The sequence below is a fragment of the Corvus cornix genome, chromosome 3 (genome assembly GCF_000738735.6).
Source record: "Corvus cornix cornix isolate S_Up_H32 chromosome 3, ASM73873v5, whole genome shotgun sequence".
Taxonomy (NCBI): domain Eukaryota; kingdom Metazoa; phylum Chordata; class Aves; order Passeriformes; family Corvidae; genus Corvus; species Corvus cornix.
The window spans coordinates 114,532,176-114,550,733 of NC_047056.1; the positions used below are offsets into that span (position 1 = coordinate 114,532,176).

At 43.5% G+C, this 18,558-nt stretch overlaps 1 protein-coding gene across 2 annotated transcripts; it reads left to right on the top strand.

The window, feature by feature from the left end:
- The first annotated feature begins 37 nt into the window (after positions 1–37).
- GPN1 (GPN-loop GTPase 1) lies at positions 38–13,416 on the top strand. 2 transcript variants are annotated; one of them, XM_039568448.1, is made up of 15 exons: positions 38–228; positions 350–443; positions 1,209–1,248; positions 2,299–2,365; positions 3,093–3,130; positions 3,657–3,735; positions 3,836–3,930; positions 5,986–6,031; positions 8,067–8,213; positions 10,271–10,353; positions 10,837–10,876; positions 11,585–11,675; positions 12,142–12,252; positions 12,844–12,953; positions 13,055–13,416. In XM_039568448.1, exons 1-14 carry the CDS (start codon positions 139–141, stop codon positions 12,933–12,935), a joined length of 1,113 nt encoding a protein of 370 aa, XP_039424382.1. In that variant the 5' UTR covers positions 38–138; the 3' UTR covers positions 12,936–12,953; positions 13,055–13,416. The 2 variants fall into 2 exon arrangements, with proteins under 2 accessions (XP_039424382.1, XP_039424381.1); XM_039568447.1 differs by having other exon boundaries at positions 12,844–13,416.
- The last annotated feature ends 5,142 nt before the right edge of the window (positions 13,417–18,558 follow it).

Here is an 18,558-nt window from a genome sequence, read left to right on the forward strand (position 1 = left end):
CCGGGCCGTGCAGCGCCAAGAGGCCGCGCGGGCCCGCGGTGCGTCCCGGGCGGCAGCGGGGCCACAACCGGGTCCGTGCGCGTCACGTCGAGACCGCAGCCGCCCCCCGCCCCGGAAGGACAAGTGGGCTCTGGGAAGATGGCAGCGGCGGCGGGAGCTGCGGCGGCGGCCCCGGTGTGTGTGCTAGTGCTGGGCATGGCCGGCTCCGGAAAAACCACCTTTGTGCAGGTGAGGAAGGCCGCGGCCTTGGGAGGCTGCGGGAGTCGCGAGGGGTCTCGAGCAGTCGCCGGCTGCCCCCGGGGCTACCTCCGTGCCCAGCGGGGCCTGACACCTCCCCGTGTCTCCGCAGCGCCTGGCCGCCCACCTGCACGGGCAGCGCTGCCCTCCGTACGTGATCAACCTGGACCCTGCCGTGCACAACCTGCCTTTCCCCGCCAACATCGGTGAGTGCTGCGCCCTGCGGGACGGGTGGGCCAGGGCTGGAGGAGCGGCCTGGAGTCCGTCAGGAGAGAGCAAGTACGTAGGGCCATAAATAGACACAGAACCGGTTTGCGGAGAGTGCTTTTCATATGTTCCGCGGAGGCGGATACGTGAGGTGTTCAGCTGGGCTGCTTGTGTTCCCATAACAGATTCCAAGTTCTAATACAAGAAGGACTTGGAGACCTTTTTTTTGTTTTAATCATAGCTCTTTTGTCCAAACAGTCGCTGATACTGGTATTTTTAGAACCAAAGCCATCCTTCCAACGCGTTTTTACATTTTTTATATCATCTGGTGTGATTGGAGGTGTTTGGGTTCCGGAGGCTTTTTTTTTGTCAGTGATAGAAATATTAGCAGATTTGATCTGGTTCCCTACATCCACATATGCTACCAACAAACAGCTTTTTAAAGCACTTTAAGAGACACGAATTTTAGAGAAAATATTTTAGCAATGAAACAGATCTTATGTTTAGCTGTTCCAAAGAGCATACCAATCCCTGGTTTTGTGACAATCCTGTCTCTTACACTCTGTGAAGTACGCCAGCCAGCCTCTCCAAAGGATAAGAAAGACATTGTGGGTACGCAAGTTGTTTTGCTGATGTCAGAGGAGTGATGGGAGTATCTGTTCCAGTGCTGGCTCTCTAGTAATGCAGATAGGTAGGTATGCTTTGTTAGCTGATGGTAACCAGTTGGGGGTTGGAAAACTGCTTATTATGTCTTTCTCCCCTAGATATCAGGGACACTGTGAAGTACAAAGAAGTTATGAAACAGTATCCTTTTTTTGTCTAAATAATGATATTTGAAATTTTAAGTTTTTGAAAATAAGCTGTCCCATGCACACTGTGATGAAGGAGCAGGAGGGGGGGGAGATTGCACTAATGCAGAGTGGTGTGTGAAGATCAAGAGGTTTTGACTGTGTATTTCTTGCATGTGATGTTAGGAATGTGTGTTCTACAAGATTTGATACTTCTTAGGTAGATTTTTTTTTTGTTGAAGCTAACACCCTTTCCCCTATGTTATAACTAGTCTAATTTTATTTGTCATAAACTAATATGGAAATTCCCACTTGCCTGTAGTAGATGGAGAAAACTATTTCTCCATTTGACCATAATCAAAGCACTGTTGTCTCTCTGAATCTCAGGGACATCGGGGTGTTTGCTCTTGCTCACAGTGTTGGTGACTGTAGTGCAGTAACATTACACTAAAGTGGCTGCACTTCCAGAGGGCCGTGGAGGTCCTTGGTCTCTTATGTAATGGCTTGTGCAGATGGAGGCGGTACACAGTCTTTGGTTTTGACTTGCAAGTATGACTCTTAAATTCAATATTTTAGACAAGAATAAGGGTGGTGGGGGATAGGATTCTGGATTTTGGCTGTTGTTTGATTTGGGGTTATCAGCAAAGCATCCTAAATATGAGTTTCAAATTAATATGTAAGTGCATTATTTGCTTCACTGTGTCTGTTAGCCATTACTGGAGTTTCTGTGTCTTGTTAATAGGGGCCTAAAGGGGATATCTGGCCTCATGTTTGGATATTGAGAGTAGTGATAGAGAAGACAGTATGTTATGAGTCAATGCTGGTTCTTGTGCAGTTAAAGCAAAAATTGCAAGGAGAAGCCACATAGCCCCTCTTCCTTCTGTCAATCACACATGTTTGGGTAAGAGAGTATTTGTTACCTTGCTGAATGACTTAGAAGACGTAATCATGTATTAGGGCTGCTGTCTCTTGATCTCAAGGTTTCCAGTGTGCATCTGTTGTCAGAGTTGAGAAAGAAGACCTCTGGGGTCTGCATAACCATCTGCTTTCCTAAATGAAGCATCAGATATGGGCTAGGCCCAAATGGCGGAATAGTGACTTCTCTCAATCTCTTTGCTACAAGATTTGACCAGGTACAAGGTAGTTTCTATGTGCTGTTCCTATGATGCTGTGCTGGGAGACTGGGGGGGTTTTGTGTATGTCGAGTCTCAGAGGTCACTGTGTTTGGTTAGCCTTCTAATATTTTTGGGGAGTTACTCTCCATACAGAACCATGTATTTTACAATGCTGTCAAAGCACACTAGTTTTCATATGAGAGATTTCAGTTTTTCAGCTTTTTTTAAAGTAAAATTAAGAAGCCACATGTACAGAGCATTCTTCAGTCTTTGTATAGGACTGTTGTTGCATCACATTTACTATAAAATCTTTCATGTGAATGCTCTGGTTTTGCAGTAGGGAAGCTCACTTCTGGAAACCTGTTAAATTTTCCTGGGGTTATTTGATAATTGACAGACCTCCTAAATCGTAACACTAAATCAGCTCTGGGGTGGGGACTGATGTCAGATATTGAGACAATCTCTTGGTGAAAAGGCAGGGAACAGCTGCCTCTAGCCAGGTACTAATTTCTTTAGCCAGGTACTAGAACACACAAAATCAAGGTTATCTTTGACCTATGCAGCGTCTGAGCATTTTTCACCCCTCCTTAGTAGGGCGTTTTCACACTCTGAAAAGTGTAAAGACTTTAACCTTTTAATATACACCTGCAGCTGTGCAAGTTGATGTAGTTTCTGCTATGAAATGAAGATGAAAGTTTCCTGTTGTGAGCCTAAATACAAAATATACTTCTGCCTTTTCAATCAGGTGATGAAGTTTATTGAAAAAAGACAAAATGCATCCAAGTGAGTACATTCTACTGAGTTGTGCTTTTCTGGCATCATTGTGGGAAAATCGCGAAATTCTAAAAAGCTTCTCTGAATAATTTCTAGTTGGCTTTTTCAGCCTTGATATAAATTTTATGTAGAAAAGCGGATAGAATGGATAAACTAGATTTTGTTTGGATACATCCAAAAAAAAGCCTGCTTATTACAGTTCTGCTTTTCTTGTCTTCCATTGGACTATCACTTTCTCTCACACACTGTTCAAATAGGCAGCAATTAATTATTTTTCTGAATATTTTGCACTACTAACTGTCTGTCAAGTTGATGCCTTCAACTCCTGAGAGTACATGCTTCTTAGTTACAAAATTAACACAGGAGATTTTCAGGCATGCCCATAAATCTCTTTGGTGTTTGGGAGAAGCTTTTCTCATCTCTTAAAGAATAACCATGTCATTTACCATTGTATGCTGGTGATAATCTAGTCAGAACAGGACCCTGTGCTTGACTAATTTTCCCTTATTGTTGTTTGGGGGTAACTTCTTACCAGGTATGTTATTATTGACACACCAGGGCAAATTGAGGTATTTACTTGGTCAGCATCAGGAACCATCATAACTGAGGCCTTGGTAAGTGCTTCTGACATGACTGGACAGTGAAGTTGTGTGAATGACCTGTCTGTTGAGCAGTGAACTTCTAATTAAACTGTCTTTTACTTTGTGTTCCCAGGCTTCCTCTTTTCCTTCAGTTGTTGTCTACGTAATGGACACCTCTCGCAGTACTAACCCTATCACTTTTATGTCCAACATGCTGTATGCCTGCAGGTAAGAAAAGCTGGAAATGCACCCCATCTGCTTCAATTGTTGTGTCTCTTTGGTAGTTATTTTGGAGGGGAATCATGGAATGGTTTGGGTTTAAAGGGACCTTTAAGGGCCATTTAGTCCATGCTCTCTTCTGTGGGCAGGGATACCTTCCACTAGACCAGGTTGCTCGAAGCTCCATCCAACCTGGCCTTGAACACTTGCAAGGATGGGGCAACCACAGCTTCCCTGTGCAGTGTGCTCCAATATCTTTGCACTGTCATCATGAAAAAATTTGTCAGCATGTCCCTTTCAGCTTAAAACCATTATCCCTTGTCCTGTCACTACAACCCTTGGTAAAAAGTCACTCTCCATTTTTCTTAAAAACCTCTTTGTATACTGAAAAGCTGCAGTAGAGCTTCCCTGAAGCCTTCTCCAGGCTGAACAATCCCAACTCTCTGGCCTGTCTCCATAGGAGAGTCCTTCCAGTCGTCTGATGGGCTCCTGTGGGCCCACTTTACAGGTCCATGTGTTTCTTGTACCATGGTTTCCAGAGCTGGATGTCCAGATGGGATGAGAAAAGAGTAAAAAGGGAGAATCACCTTCCTCACCCTGCTGCCCATGCTGCTTTTGATGCAGTCCAGGGTGCAGTTAGTTTTGCACTTGGATGTCTCATATCCACTTAATCTACTGGCTTGGTTATTCTCTTAGTGATTTTCTCATTGAAAAAGCAGAATAATTTAGGTGTCAGGGGACATCTGGAGGTCATTGGCTCAAAACTCCCACTGAAAGCATTAAATAGTCCATGAGACCTTGGCGTGATGGATGCTAGTTACAATAGATTTAGCATTGCCTATTGCTTATAAACCCATTTCTCTAAGACGTATCCAGATAGTCTAGTTTAAGCTCCTTCATGTAAATACGTAGTTTCTTACTCTATTTTTTGATGTTATTGGTACTTTAAGAGATTCTTCAAGATTTGTTTTGAGTTCAGCATAGCAGAGAGTTATTGATTTATAGTATTTTTTCTCAGACATGAATTTATCTGTTTTCTTTCATGTTAAATCAGGGACAAAATACCTATGGAATGATCAGCATAGCCAGAGCTGTCATAATTCATGGCAAATGTTGGTAAAAGGTTTTCAAAACCCCTCACAATCCTTGTACCAAGGTCAGGAGCTGTATCACTGTAATAGTGCTCAAAACGTGTCTTATTGCATGCTTCATTTTCTGACATTAGTTTGAGCAAAAGGCGATAGCACATATACGGTGAAATGAACGTGTGAGCTCTTGTGTCAATGTAGTTTTTCTTTATGGATGTTCTGTGTTATTTGAATTCATCGCTGAGTTCACAGTCTCTTAGAACCTGAGGTCTGAGTCAAATGCAAAATGCAAAGGGAGTTAAAAACTGGGGTCTGAGAGTCATAGAAAATGGTAACCAAAATCAACTGGGTGTGTATTACTGCAGGCCTAGGCCCTAGGGTATATCACTGTGTCCCGCAGCCATAGGGAGGAGGAGGAGAGAAGATCCAGCAGGCAGGAATTGCGCAGCAAGATTGATTTATTTAATTATTTTACAAACTCTTTTATAGACTTTTTTCTTCATAGTCTAATTGGACAAAGGACCAGCCACCCCTTGGGGTGATTGGCCAAAATCCTAAAACATCCCTTGTCAAAATATTTTTCTACTATACCATAAACAAGACTTTTCAAGGTTGCAGGTGGCTTGGTTGTTTACATACTCTGCTACCTCTTCTGTGAGAGAGAAAAGTCTCTCACGGACTTAGAAAATAGCAAGAAAATCCTTGCTAGCAAAATTTTTGTATCTACAGGTGTGTCAGAGATTTTCTGTCTCACAGATGTGTGCTTATGTCTTGGGGAGGCATATTTTGTTCAACGATTGTAAGCAGGACCTGGGTGAAAATTACATTCTGATTGGTGCAGAGGAAAATAATTATCTTTCGATATCGAATGTATTCAGTTTTGCACAAGTCTTGTCTGCCTTATGCTTAACTTGCTTTCTATTCTAGTGAGTTTTAAATTAATGTTAAACTTTTTATTTTGTGTCTCCCTGCCCAGTATCCTGTACAAGACAAAGCTACCTTTCATCGTAGTTATGAACAAAGTAAGTTAAAGCTTTGGTTTCCATTTCCTAGTGGGATATTGTTCTGCTTAGCTTCTTTGCTGTGGTGTTTTTGTTTTACCACAATAATAGATTTTTCTAGAAAACAGAGACAGAGGGGGCTGCAGGCTGACAACCAAATCTAAAAGAGGTCTTTAATCTGGTATCCAAATGCACAAGAATAATCAGGGATGGGCAGTTGCACCCAAACTCTCAAGTCAGAGAGGATACTAACACTTTGAAACATGTTTTGGACCTTAAGCCTGGGCTATAGGGAAACTTAACTCTGTAATGTAAGGGGGAGGTCATTATGGAATCTGCTCTTATACTCCCTGTTTCCACAGAACATTTGTCTTCAGTGTTGTTTCTGCTCAGCAGCAGGCTGACTCACAGTGGGAATGGTGTAACACCTGCATGTTTTGAGGAAGGAATCCCACATATTGTACCAGGCAAAACTTAGCAAGAGATGTTTGATCCAGTATTTGCTGGGAGGCAGACACTAGTCTAAAGATACACATCCACTGTTGTGTAATGCACTTGCAGCCTTAAAGGAATGCTTTTGAGTTTTACAGCTGTCTCTTTAAACATAATCATTTCAGATATTAAAATAATCCCATTAGATTTTTGGTGTGAGTGCTGCTCCCCACAGACATAATTTGTATTTGATCCCCAACACAGCAAGCTCCGTGTGCACACACATACATTTCCCATAGGCCGTGCCTTGACTGTGACATTTTTCCTCACACCAGCCAACTAGCATTAGTGTCTACTGTGCCCCAACTCTGCCCATCTGCCCAGTGACCCAAACCATGCATATCTTTGATACCTGCTTGCTTACTGAGTAAGATTTTGTACACTGTTTTCTTTCTAACTCTAGACAGTAATTTTAGAATAAGCTCCTAAGCTTTTTTTTTCCATAGAAAAAGGCACAATGTAGGAAAGTCGTTCTCTCTTAAGAAAATACACCTTTTAAGAGACTAAAAGAAGTGGGACTTGATCAGTATATGTAAGGAAAGGTAGGCCCGAGGCTTAGGATTCATAACTTCAAACCTTATTTTAATTTCATGTTTGCCTTTTCTAACGAGTAAAGGCAACAACATTTTAAGAATTTTTAGCAAAATATAATTAAATTTAATTTTTAAAAATTTACTCTTAATAAGAATGGAAGAATCCTGGGCAACTGATACATGTGCAGTGACAAACAGATTTTAGAATTTTAAGATTTGCAGAGGGGAAAAAAAAGCAATTTGTAGAGGTGATTTAATTTTATTTATAGAATTCTAAGTACTCGGGCTTTGGCCCTTGGTGGATTCAGTTCTGTCTCAAATCTCTTGAGTAATGCTAGGCAGTACTTCATCTTCCTCCTTCCCACTGGTGCAGGAAAATGAAATATATCAGAGTTTTAGGCACCTCATATTGTGCTAAGAGTGGATATGCATGTGGTAAGATGTTTATGAAACTCTTCAGACTGTGTGCATATGAATCCATGTAAAGTTGTGGAACCATCTCACCTGCTTGTGTCCACTGTCTTGCACTGAGTTTGGGTTATAACTTCTTTGGGTCGGAACACAGCTCACGTTTATAGACACCCCATGGGCTGCTACCCAGCGTGGAAGTGGCACTTGCTCCCCCAGCCCCCAAGCAATCAGGAAAGCTTAGGATTTCAGTGAGGACTGTTCTTGTCTGGCTTCAATCATACTATTTACACCTACTCTTTACACTGATCTACTATTTACACTGTAAACATTATTGTACAGTATGCAATTTTTGAATGCTCCTTTCCAGTAAATCATATAAGGCTTTAGACCCGCGATTGTTTCCTTAGACAGTTGTTGCCTTCTTAAGCCTGGGCGGTTGTTTGTCTTCTTTTCAAGTATTCATGTAGCTGGTTTGATAAAAACAGAACTTGCGAAACTTCAGACCAGGGCTGAGTATTTTGAAAAGATGAACATTTTGAAACATGGATTTTTTTTATTTGAGCACTTAACAGACTATGGCTAAGATTATTATTTCTGAATATTTTCCCTTCTCCTTCCAGACTGACATAATTGACCACAGTTTCGCAGTGGAATGGATGCAGGACTTTGAGACTTTTCAGGATGCCCTGAATCAAGAGACCTCCTATGTCAGTAACCTGACTCGTTCTATGAGTTTAGTGTTAGATGAATTTTACAGTTCACTGAAGGTATGAATCTTCTTTTTGTTTATCACCTCTCATAAGCCTGGAGAAGAGAAAGCTCAAGAATAATGTTTTTATGTAGGGTGGGAGTAGAGTGTAAGGAAGGCAAAAGGCAGACTCTGTTCACTGGTGCTCAGGGAAAGGAAAAGAGGCAATAGACACAAAGTGAAATGCAGGAAAAGACGAGAAAAAGTTACTTCATTTTTAGTGATTGAGCACTGGAACAGATGGTCCAGAGAAATTGTGAAGTCTCCATCCCTGGAGACAAAGTCGAGAGCAACCTGTTCTAGTTAATTCTGCCTTTTGAACAGAGAAGTTGGACTAGATAATCTCCAGAGGTATCATCCAACCATAACCATTCTGTCCTTCCGTAAAGGGTCTTTGCACTGCCCTTTTGAACTGTAGTCTGTTGATGAGCCACGTTGAGGATTTGCTAATTTGAACACAGTAACTTTAGTAACTTGTCACGCTGATTGGCAGCCTGAATAATTTAATACTGAATTGTGATTAATCGTGAGAAGAAAGCTAAGATAGGCTGGTAAGAGGCAGCATTCTTTGTTGCAGCGTTTCCTGTCTGAGGTGATCTTCCTGGTTCAGAAAGTGTCTAGTACAGTTGTGCAATTTAGTACATGGGAAGAACGGAAAGAATCTCAAACCCAAACAAACACCCTCTCCCCCCCACCCCCCATATTTGCTTGGGCAAGAAGAAGTTGGAGGTTTTTTTCCCCACTTAACCAGGTTTTGAGAGGACAAAATAATTCAGTTCCTCAGGAAACCCTATGCATTGTTGGCTGTTACTGATCCCATAGTCTGCGCTAAAGGTTTCAGCTAATTGTATTTGTCATCAGCTTTTGCTAAAGTAAAAGCAAGCCTTCTTGGCTTTATGGATATTAAAAGAAAGACAATGAAAATAAGTGATTCCATTCAGATAGGTAATGATAATGTAGCCAGAACAAAAGTATGGTAAGTGTTCTATGTGGAACAATATACAGAATTTCAAAAGGGATTGTAGTGGTGCCATACACAGAATTAAAGTACTTCCTGTTCCTTACTTGTTAATTAGGTCATATTTCTCTGCATATCAGAGCTGTTAGAACACTGGACTAGAGAGCAGGTCATACAACGATTATAGCATAGACTGCAGCTTGTACTTAAGTGCAGGGAAAGTATAAAAAACAATATATGTCGCCATATTATAATGCTTAAAATCCTTTGGAGAGCTGTCTCATGTTTGTATTAATGATCAAGTGCAAGGCTGTATTGCAAAAAGTCTTCCGTTTGAAAGTGAGTAGTTGAGACTGTCTTGCTTTTGAAAAACAGGAAGAACTTTCATTAGAAGATGATTGATTCTGGCCAGTAATAGTCCTAATGAAATGTATTTTTAGGTAATTGATTTAATACAAGCAGAACAAATGGCCAGAAGTGTAATGATAGACAAGTTCAAATTAGGAAGGAGATGTGCATGTTGAATGTATTGCCGTAGTAGCTGATTAAATTCTCCACCTCTTGCTGTTCTGGGGTTGGACTGGGGACTTCATAAAATGTGCTGTGGCTAAATAAAATTAGCCGTAATTTATTAGATGTAATAAATAATTTATTTCTTAGCCGTAATTACTAGCCGTAATTTCAGAGCCAGAAGGTCAGTTCTTGTCTATTTTGCTCTCTTAATTCTAGTACACTGATACATACTAACTACTTATAACCCTAGGTGCAGATTGGATTATTAACAGTAAACAAGTAAGCAACAGAAAGACCTGACTTTCTCTTGAAATGCCCAACTTGTTAAAAAAACCCAAACAAAGCCCCTTCCCCGAAGAGACACCCCCCCAAAATACCGCAACAACTCACCAAACAGAAAACCAGCAACAACCAAAAAACAGAGGTAAAAAACATGAACAGCAAGTGGAGAAAGAGTTTGAAAGCAGGATGGATAGAAGCAGAAGTGTTACTGCACATTCCTATGCCACTGTGCTGATTAAATGGCTATCATTAGATTAGTAATTATTTGTTGTTAGAAACTGGTTTGGTTACTCTCCAGTTCTGGTGTGTGGTTTCTTTTGCAGGTGGTTGGTGTTTCTGCAGTGCTCGGCACAGGACTGGATGAGTTTTTTATCCAGCTTTCTAAAGCTGTGGATGAATATGAGAGGTAAGGGGATAGTTAACCCAGTGAACACTTCCTGAAGGTATTGATTTGAAACTCCTTTGATTTGAAGGACTCTACACTTTTCTTAGCCAAGGTAGTTTAGGGTTTCTAATAAACTTCAAGCATCAGCATAAAAAGTGGCAGTGAAAAGGAACTATTCAGAAGTGAATTTTTGTGTTAGCTGTACAGAGGAAAAGCAAAAGCTATCTGTGCCATCAAATATGTGAAGTAATATTTTTTTCTAATTCCATACAGTGATCAAGGTTTGAACTGTTGCTGTTTCAATTAAGTATGTTCACTTATTTTGCATCTGTTGGTTTCAGAGTCCAAATCTGGGTGAAAAGTACTGTTAGTCCTTCTGAAATGTCTCTTAAACATGAAAGCCTAGAGAAAACTTTTTTTGGGATAGGAAGGAAGCTTCTGAGATGATCCTTACTTAATATAAATCATGTGTTGATTCAGACTGAATGCACTCTATCTTTTCAGAGAATATCGTCCAGAATATGAGCGCCTGAGAAAAACACTGGTAAGTGTTTTTAGCTAACGTACGCCCGGGTAGTGTATCTTGAGGTTACTTTTATGCACACAATTGCCTTTAAGTTGAGAGGGTCTAACATTTCATTTACTAGTCATACTCAGTGTGGGAAAACTCCTGTCCTGAAGAAGTATGCTATCTGCCTTTTTTTCCTAGATGTGGTGGAGCATATCTTTACAAGAATAAAGATGTTTATAAAACACATATTGTTGGCTGCTTTAGTGCTAATATTTGAGCTAATTGTGAGAAAATGATTGGGAAATAATTTTGTATCTTCCATTCAGGAGGATAGAGAGTTCTTGAAAATAAATTCTCGAGTGATTTGTTGAGGGTATCCCTGTATCTTGCTGTACCAGTGAAGTGTACTGGTTTGACTTAGTAACAGAGACTGATTTGCAGTGCCAAAATCAGTAGCTCTGCTCACCTTGAGTCCTAGCTGTCCAAAGGACAGTTCTCTGCAGGCACAGCTGCACTGAGTTTGGCTTCCTGATGCTTCTGAAAATGTTCTGTATGTCCGCCATACTGGAGGTTGCTGTCCATGTTTGGTCAAAAGCTCTGTGTGACCTTAGCTGTAATATAAGACTTGCTTCGTGACTTTTGCACTCTGGCTGGGGGACAGACTGCTGAGTTTGGGTGAGGTTACTTTTCTACTGGTGTTTTAAATGTTCTCAGAATCCACATGTAACTCTTTCTCTACAGGAGGAAGCTCAAGAGAAACAAAAGAGAGAGCAGCTGGAACACTTGTGGAAGGACATGGGCAGTGTGTGTGTGCAGGGCAGCACACTGGCAGGTACCCCACCAGGAAGATTAAGTTCACTGCAGAAGTTTTCTGAAGAGTTTGCGCTGAGAAGTGCTGCTCTGTTTCACAGCAAAAGTGTGAAAGCAGCTCCATGTTAGAGGAGCGGGGCTTTAGTTCCTGTGGGATTGGCCACACTTAGCTCTTCCTGTGTTAGTCACAGGCATGGAAGAAACTGCTGTGTAGCTAAAGCAGCAGACATCCTAAAAATAATGAAGTACTTTAGAAAGGGTGAAACAGATTAGAATATGAGACAGCTGTGCTGTTAGTGACACTGTTCCTTACATGAAGTATGTGCTGATGAAGTCTGTCCTGTGTCTTTGGGATCCACAAGCAGTTTTCTGTCCTTTCAGAGCAGGTGTTCATTGCTGTGTTTATGTGCAGATAGAAATTGTCAGTGTTCACAATACCGTACCCTTAGCAAGCTGGTTTGTGTACAACCATTTCTTTTCCCTTCAAGGACCCGATGATGCTTCTGCAATGGGTCCCTCTGAGCTAATCCTAACACGAGGAACTCTCAATGAAGAGGAAGAAGAGAGGGAGAGTGATACTGACGACATTGACCATGAAGGTAAGGGAATGAGGCCTGAAAGCTGCCCATCTAGTCAGGAAATCCTCTCTGTATTTCTTACCTGGATGGACTGTAAAGAGAGCCTAGAAAACAAGCAAACATTCGGTCACCTAAATACATGTGTCAGAATCCATAGCAGAAGTCCACCTGCAATGTTTGTTCACTCTCCAACCTTTGTGAAAGTTCAATTGTGAATTTTCTATTTAAGTAATTGATAGGTGTATAACACACAGAAAACGGAGGACTTGTTAGGCTTGGGGCACACGGTGACCTCTGACCCTGATTGATGCACAGCTGTTTCGTCATCTTTCTGACCTTACAGTTTCTGCCCTTGGATCTCTTCCCTTTTGATGTGACTATGGTCTTGGAGCAATCTTCTAAGTTCTTAGAGGGTGTTTTTTCTCTTACATAGCTCACAGACTTAATCTTCATTCTTCTCCTGTTCCATTGAGGTTTAGGATCACTTATTTCCTTTGCCCTGTAATGTAGGTGAGGATCCAACAGACGTTCTGTGTTGTTCTGACTATCCTGACTCTAGTTTTTGTCAATAACAAAAGTAGAATAGCACTGAACTGTCGTTTCTTCCCCCAGTGACTGAGGAGAGTCATGAAGAACCGGCCTTCAGAAACTTCATGCAAGACATGCGGATGAAATGCCAGAGAAAAAGCAACCTGAATGAATGAGACCTTCACAAACAGAAGGTTTGGAAGGAACAGCATAAAGAAACTTGCATGGAACCATGCATGAAGACCTTTATTTGTGAACAGCTTCTTCTGACAGATTTTTATTTCTCTTTCTGCAGTAACTGTTGGTCATGTGAGTTAAAGATCTTGTGGCTGAATGACTGCACATTTGGACATCTGCCACTGTGGCTTCCTGAAGCTGAAGGAATCAGATAGCAGTCTCATTTCCTCCAGATTCTTCAGATCTATCTGTTGAGAGCTTAGATTTTGAGCTCTGACAGCATCAGTATCCAGAGCACTAACTGGTCCCCAGAAACACATTTCGTTTGCATGTGCAGTCAGGTGTCTGCTGCAGCCAGGGCACAAGGGATGCTGCATTGAACTTTATCAATCTACTTGCTGTTTGATGATTTGGTTTCCATTAAATATATTTTATGTACTGAAAAAATGTGTGATAATAATAGAAGGAGATCTCATTTTATGCACTGTTCTAAGGTGCGACTTTTTCCCCTGTGCTTGCAGCCCTTCCGTATGGATGCACAGCAAATGCATCTTAATTACATTATACAGACATGGTACAGATGCCTCCCAGAAAAATCCCGAGTAAAGAAAGTTCCCAAGAGGGAAAGTAGTAAAAAGACTAAGCTTGATTTGGCTGAGAACAGAAATACACATGGTTATATACTGGCTGCATATATCCCTCGGTTACTTAAAGCAAAGGCATTTCCGTAGATGAGTGCCTACCTGGAATATAGACAAGTGCTTGGAGACTTGCTAATACTTTTTTCCCTGGTAGACACCACAGGCGGAGATGTTCACTTGCAGTTTAGCAGTCTGGACCCTGGAATCTTTGGGGTTTTTTCCTCCACATGAAGCGGTGGCCTCACTGGATAGGTCTCCGAGTGGAAATCTGGCACAGGGTCTGCTAGCACCAAGCCCAAATCCCTAGTGTGGAATACCACTCTGCTTTAATTTATAAATCACCACTTCTCTTAGTGGATAAACCCCTCAACTTTACTTCAAGTTCACCAAGTTCTGAACTGTGGCCACCAAGATTTTATGGCACCATGTCCATGGTGGAATCCTGGAAAACACGAAGCATATGGTCCTATGGGAATGTTCACAAGGAACCACACTGACCTAATCTGTGACTACAGCCCAAAGGGAGATCTCTTCCCAGCATCTCCAGCTGTGCTCAGTGTGCCCTCAGGTTCCTCTGCCTGCTGCTTTGGGAAGTATCCCTAAGGTGCAACAAAGAAAGGAGCTTGTTATGGGCACAGTGTCTTGGGGTTCAGGGGGAAAAGAACAAGTTTTCAGTCTTTAGCACCTTGCACTCCCTCAGCATTGATAGCAAAAGGCTTCAGCCTTGGGAAGACAAGGAGTCAGATTTTACAGATCCCGGTCTCACCTCGGCCTTGCCGCAGGTACAGTCTGACAGAGAGAGGGAAGGAAACAGGTCAGGATGGACAGCCTGCTCTCAGAAAATCATCATAATCCATGAAGCATTAAGTAGAGCTGTAAGAACTTCCCAAAATGTTCATTCCCCTGCGGACTGAGGGCTCAGAGCGGCACTAAGTTGAAGCACAGGCTGGACCTGCCATGAACAGACAATGTAAATGTAAGAAGTAAAAGTTACTTAGCCAATTCCGTAAAACATTCCAAAATCAGGCTCCTGGGATATGATCATCTCTGGGTTTTTTCCATAATGTAAATTCTAAATTTTCTTCCTAGGTTTTTGTTTTTCCCTTGGATTCTTTTAACTGTTGTTTCAATCGGTCATTTTGGTATTGTAGAGACAATTCTACATGTTTTCTGTCCTTTATTTTATTTCTCAAATTACTGTTTTCTTTTATCATCTGTTCCCTCCATTGCCGTGCAGATTTTAAACATAGTGCCAGTGCACTACAAATAATGCTTTCTCCTTTTTTATCTTTTGGTGATCCCCATTTTTCATCTATTTTCTCCTGCATTTTTTCCCACTCATACCAGTTATTTACTGGACAAGGACCGTCAGTTTCAATATGAAAACTGTGCCTTCGCAGGTAATCTGCTAAGCCTTTTGTCTGTTTCTCTTCTTCGACTATGCCAAAAATATCAGGGAACAAGTGGGAGCCTCAGGCAAGCCCCGCCTTAGCCTCAGATTTTGGCAACAGCTAAATTTAAGAAAGCACTCTGGCCTGCAAGTTCTAAGAATGGCAGATCAGGTCAATTTATAAAATCAGTTACTTATTGAACAGACAGGAAATAGCAGACAAAAGGTCTTAATCAGAGTTACTACGCAGTATAAACAAAAAAGTGCATGATATCAAGGTACTCATTTTAAAGCTTGCAAAAGAAAGAGTATAGATTAGGAGTCAAATGGAACTTACCACCAAAATGACAATAGTGTACACAGAGTCCTTTCACTCAACCTCCAGAGGAGTAACCACAAAGCAGGCATCCCTGCTCTGGAGAGAAACTCCACACATTTGCAGGAAATGTGCAGAAGGCTTCTGCTTTGTGAAAGTTTGGTGTCGCTTTTATAGTTTGTAAAGTGAGGTGTCAGTCAGAAATCCAGCTTATCTTTCCAGCTTGTCTTTCACCTCACTTCCATGGTGAGGTGTTCATTATCAGCCTGGAGTGTTGATCCCATGGCACCAAAATAACTTGCTACAAGACAGCTTGTCCTGTTTGAGTTATGTCACCAGTTAACAAGCAACAGATAAGCTCTTCTGGGGGTGACATACCCTGCTACTGGTGCATCTGAGTGGCAGAGAGCTCTCCCCAAGTAATCCATGCAGTACGGGGCCGTGATGCTGGCCACGACTGGCAACGTGTGCCTGGGAAAGGGCAGTCGGTTTTGGCAGCATTCCCAGGCTTGGCTAACACCTCCAAGGGAGTGTGGCAGTGCCTGCAGAGGTGGGATGTTGCTCCAGGTGGGATGGCAGCTCCTCCCCACCTGTCAGTTGGCACCATCAGGATTTTTAATGCCCCTGCCTTGACCTTTCATTATGTTCACATTACTTACCACATTAGAAAACCCAGGAAACCCCAAGAAATTCTTGCATGGTAGAAAGTCAGATTCAGTGTGGTGTTATAAACTTACTGTTTGGACAGCACAGATACCTGCCCATGGGTTCATACACTCCTCATGCCACCACCACCAGTCCTTAGTGATCTCCAGTTCCCTGGAAAAGCTGCCCCAGTCCCAATCTGTGCCAGCAACAGCTGCAGCCTGGCTGAGCAGAAGGCTCAGCGTGGGACATGTAAGAACCCTCACCTGACTGCTTGCACTTGGAGTGAGATCCAGCTACAAACTGAACTCTGGATATAGCCCCAAAATGTTCTATAATCAGACCTTTAAAATGGCTCCAAAAGGCAACAGCTCCAGTGCCAGCTCTGTACCTGCACAAGTCCTTGTCCCAGCCCCAGCTCAGTGACACACACAATAAATCAACAGTCATACAGGCCTTGCTTGGAGAATTCCTAACTGAAACCCTCGCCTTTCCTGCCCACAGCTGAGGGAAATTTGACATAATATTAATAAATAACCTTTGCTGAGAGCAGTCACCACCCCAGTCCTTCAGGCTTTGCAAGATTTTGTAGTGAATGGACTCAAATTCAAATCCTAAATCTAAATTTCTAACAAGTTTAGTTAGAAAGATGCTGGACAGAAATCTTACAGATTTAAAAGTCTGCATAAGGATTACAGCATAACTAACCATAAAATTGTTTTAGCTGCCAGGGACCTACTTTCCAAGGTTTCAGACTCTGTGGTCAGTTGCCACCTCTGCCATGTCTCCTTCATATGTCCTTTACCCCACGAGAAGTTGAAGAGCTACTCCCGGTTTGCTTTTTAGAATCAACTCCTAAGTATCAGTGTAATAAAACATTTCTAAATCTGGTAAATAGCCTGAAGAAGAGTGATTGAGAATGGAAAGGACAGTATGCAAATAGCTATTGTGGATGGGGTTGGAATCAACGGCCATAAAGATCACTATAAATGAAATTCAAAGGAAATTATTCATTTGTTCTTAGGTTTGGAATGAACGGTACTCTTCCAGAGGGGAATATTCACCTGTTAAGATTCTGTGGGATAAAGGAAAAGAGGGAGGAAGCAGCTGGAGAGTGTACAGGTGAATTTTTGGTGGATACAGGGAAAGACACGGGAAGGGGCTCTTAGGTAAAATACCCCTCATGGGTACCACCAGGAAAAGCCCCATTTTTCACAGCTCTGACATTCCAGAGGAGTAAACAGTGGTCAGCACATCGTTTTCTGTATTCCTTGGATGCCCAGTGCTTTGTTGGGAAGAGATAATATTTGGAAATGAACAAATCCAGGGATGTAATTCCTGATAGTAAAGCCCCAGAGACCATGGTTTTGATATCCTTCCAGCACCCAAACACAACAGAGACCATCGACAATGGTCTAAGAAATATTGTAAAGGTACTGCAGCAGGAGTGGCCGCTGCCCCGCGTCACTAAAAGAGCTGCACCGAGGGACCCATGGCGGTCCCGTGCTCCCAGAATGGCCCCAGTGCCATCCCAGTGCTCCCAGTATGGCCCCAGTGCTCCCAGTATGGCCCCGGTGCTCCCAGTATGGCTCCAGTGCTCCCAGTAAGGCCCCAGTGCTCCCAGTATGGCCCCAGTGCTGCCCCAGTGCTCCCAGTATGGCCCCAGTGCCCTCCCAGCACTCCCAGTATGGCCTCAGTGCCCTCCCAGTGCTCCCAGTAGTGCCCCAGTGCCCTCCCAGTGCTCCCAGTATGGGCTCCAGTGCCCTCCCAGTGCTCCCAGTAAGGCCCCAGTGACCTCCCAGTGCTCCCAGTAAGGCCTCAGTGACCTCCCAGTGCTCCCAGTATGGCCCCGGTGCCCTCCCAGTGCTCCCAGTATGGCCCCGGTGCTCCCAGTATGGCTCCAGTGCTCCCAGTAAGGCCCCAGAGCCCTCCCAGCACTCCCAGTAAGGCCCCAGTGCTCCCAGTAAGGCCTCAGTGCCCTCCCAGTGCTCCCAGTAGTGCCCCAGTGCCCTCCCAGTGCTCCCAGTATGGGCTCCAGTGCCCTCCCAGTGCTCCCAGTAAGGCCCCAGTGCCCTCCCAGTGCTCCCAGTATGTCCTCCCAGTGCTCCCAGTATGGGCTCCAGTGACCTCCCAGTGCTCCCAGTAAGGCCCCAGTGCCCTCCCAGTGCTCCCAGTATGGCCCCAGCACTCCCAGTATGGCCTCAGTGCCCTCCCAGCACTCCCAGTACGGCCTCAGTGCCGTCCCAGTTCTCCCAGTATGGCCCCGGTGCTCCCCCAGTGCTCCCAGTGCCCCCCGAGTACTCCCAGTAAGGCCCCAGTGCCCTCCCAGTGCTCCCAGTAAGGCCCCAGTGCCCTCCCAGTGCTCCCAGTATGTCCCCAGTGCTCCCAGTAAGGCCTCAGTGACCTCCCAGTGCTCCCAGTATGGCCCCAGCACTCCCAGTATGGCCTCAGTGCCCTCCCAGCACTCCCAGTATGGCCTCAGTGACCTCCCAGTGCTCCCAGTATGGCCCCAGCACTCCCAGTATGGCCTCAGTGCCCTCCCAGCACTCCCAGTATGGCCTCAGTGCCGTCCCAGTTCTCCCAGTATGGCCCCGGTGCTCCCCCAGTGCTCCCAGTGCCCCCCGCGTACT

Coding starts and splice junctions, on each gene's coding strand:
- GPN1 (XM_039568447.1), top strand. CDS start 139: ATGGCAGCGGCGGCGGGAGCTGCGGCGGCGGCCCCGGTGTGTGTGCTA. Junction 3,131..3,656: donor AAAAGACAAAATGCATCCAA/GTGAGTACATTC, acceptor ACTTCTTACCAG/GTATGTTATTATTGACACAC. Junction 8,214..10,270: donor AATTTTACAGTTCACTGAAG/GTATGAATCTTC, acceptor TTTCTTTTGCAG/GTGGTTGGTGTTTCTGCAGT.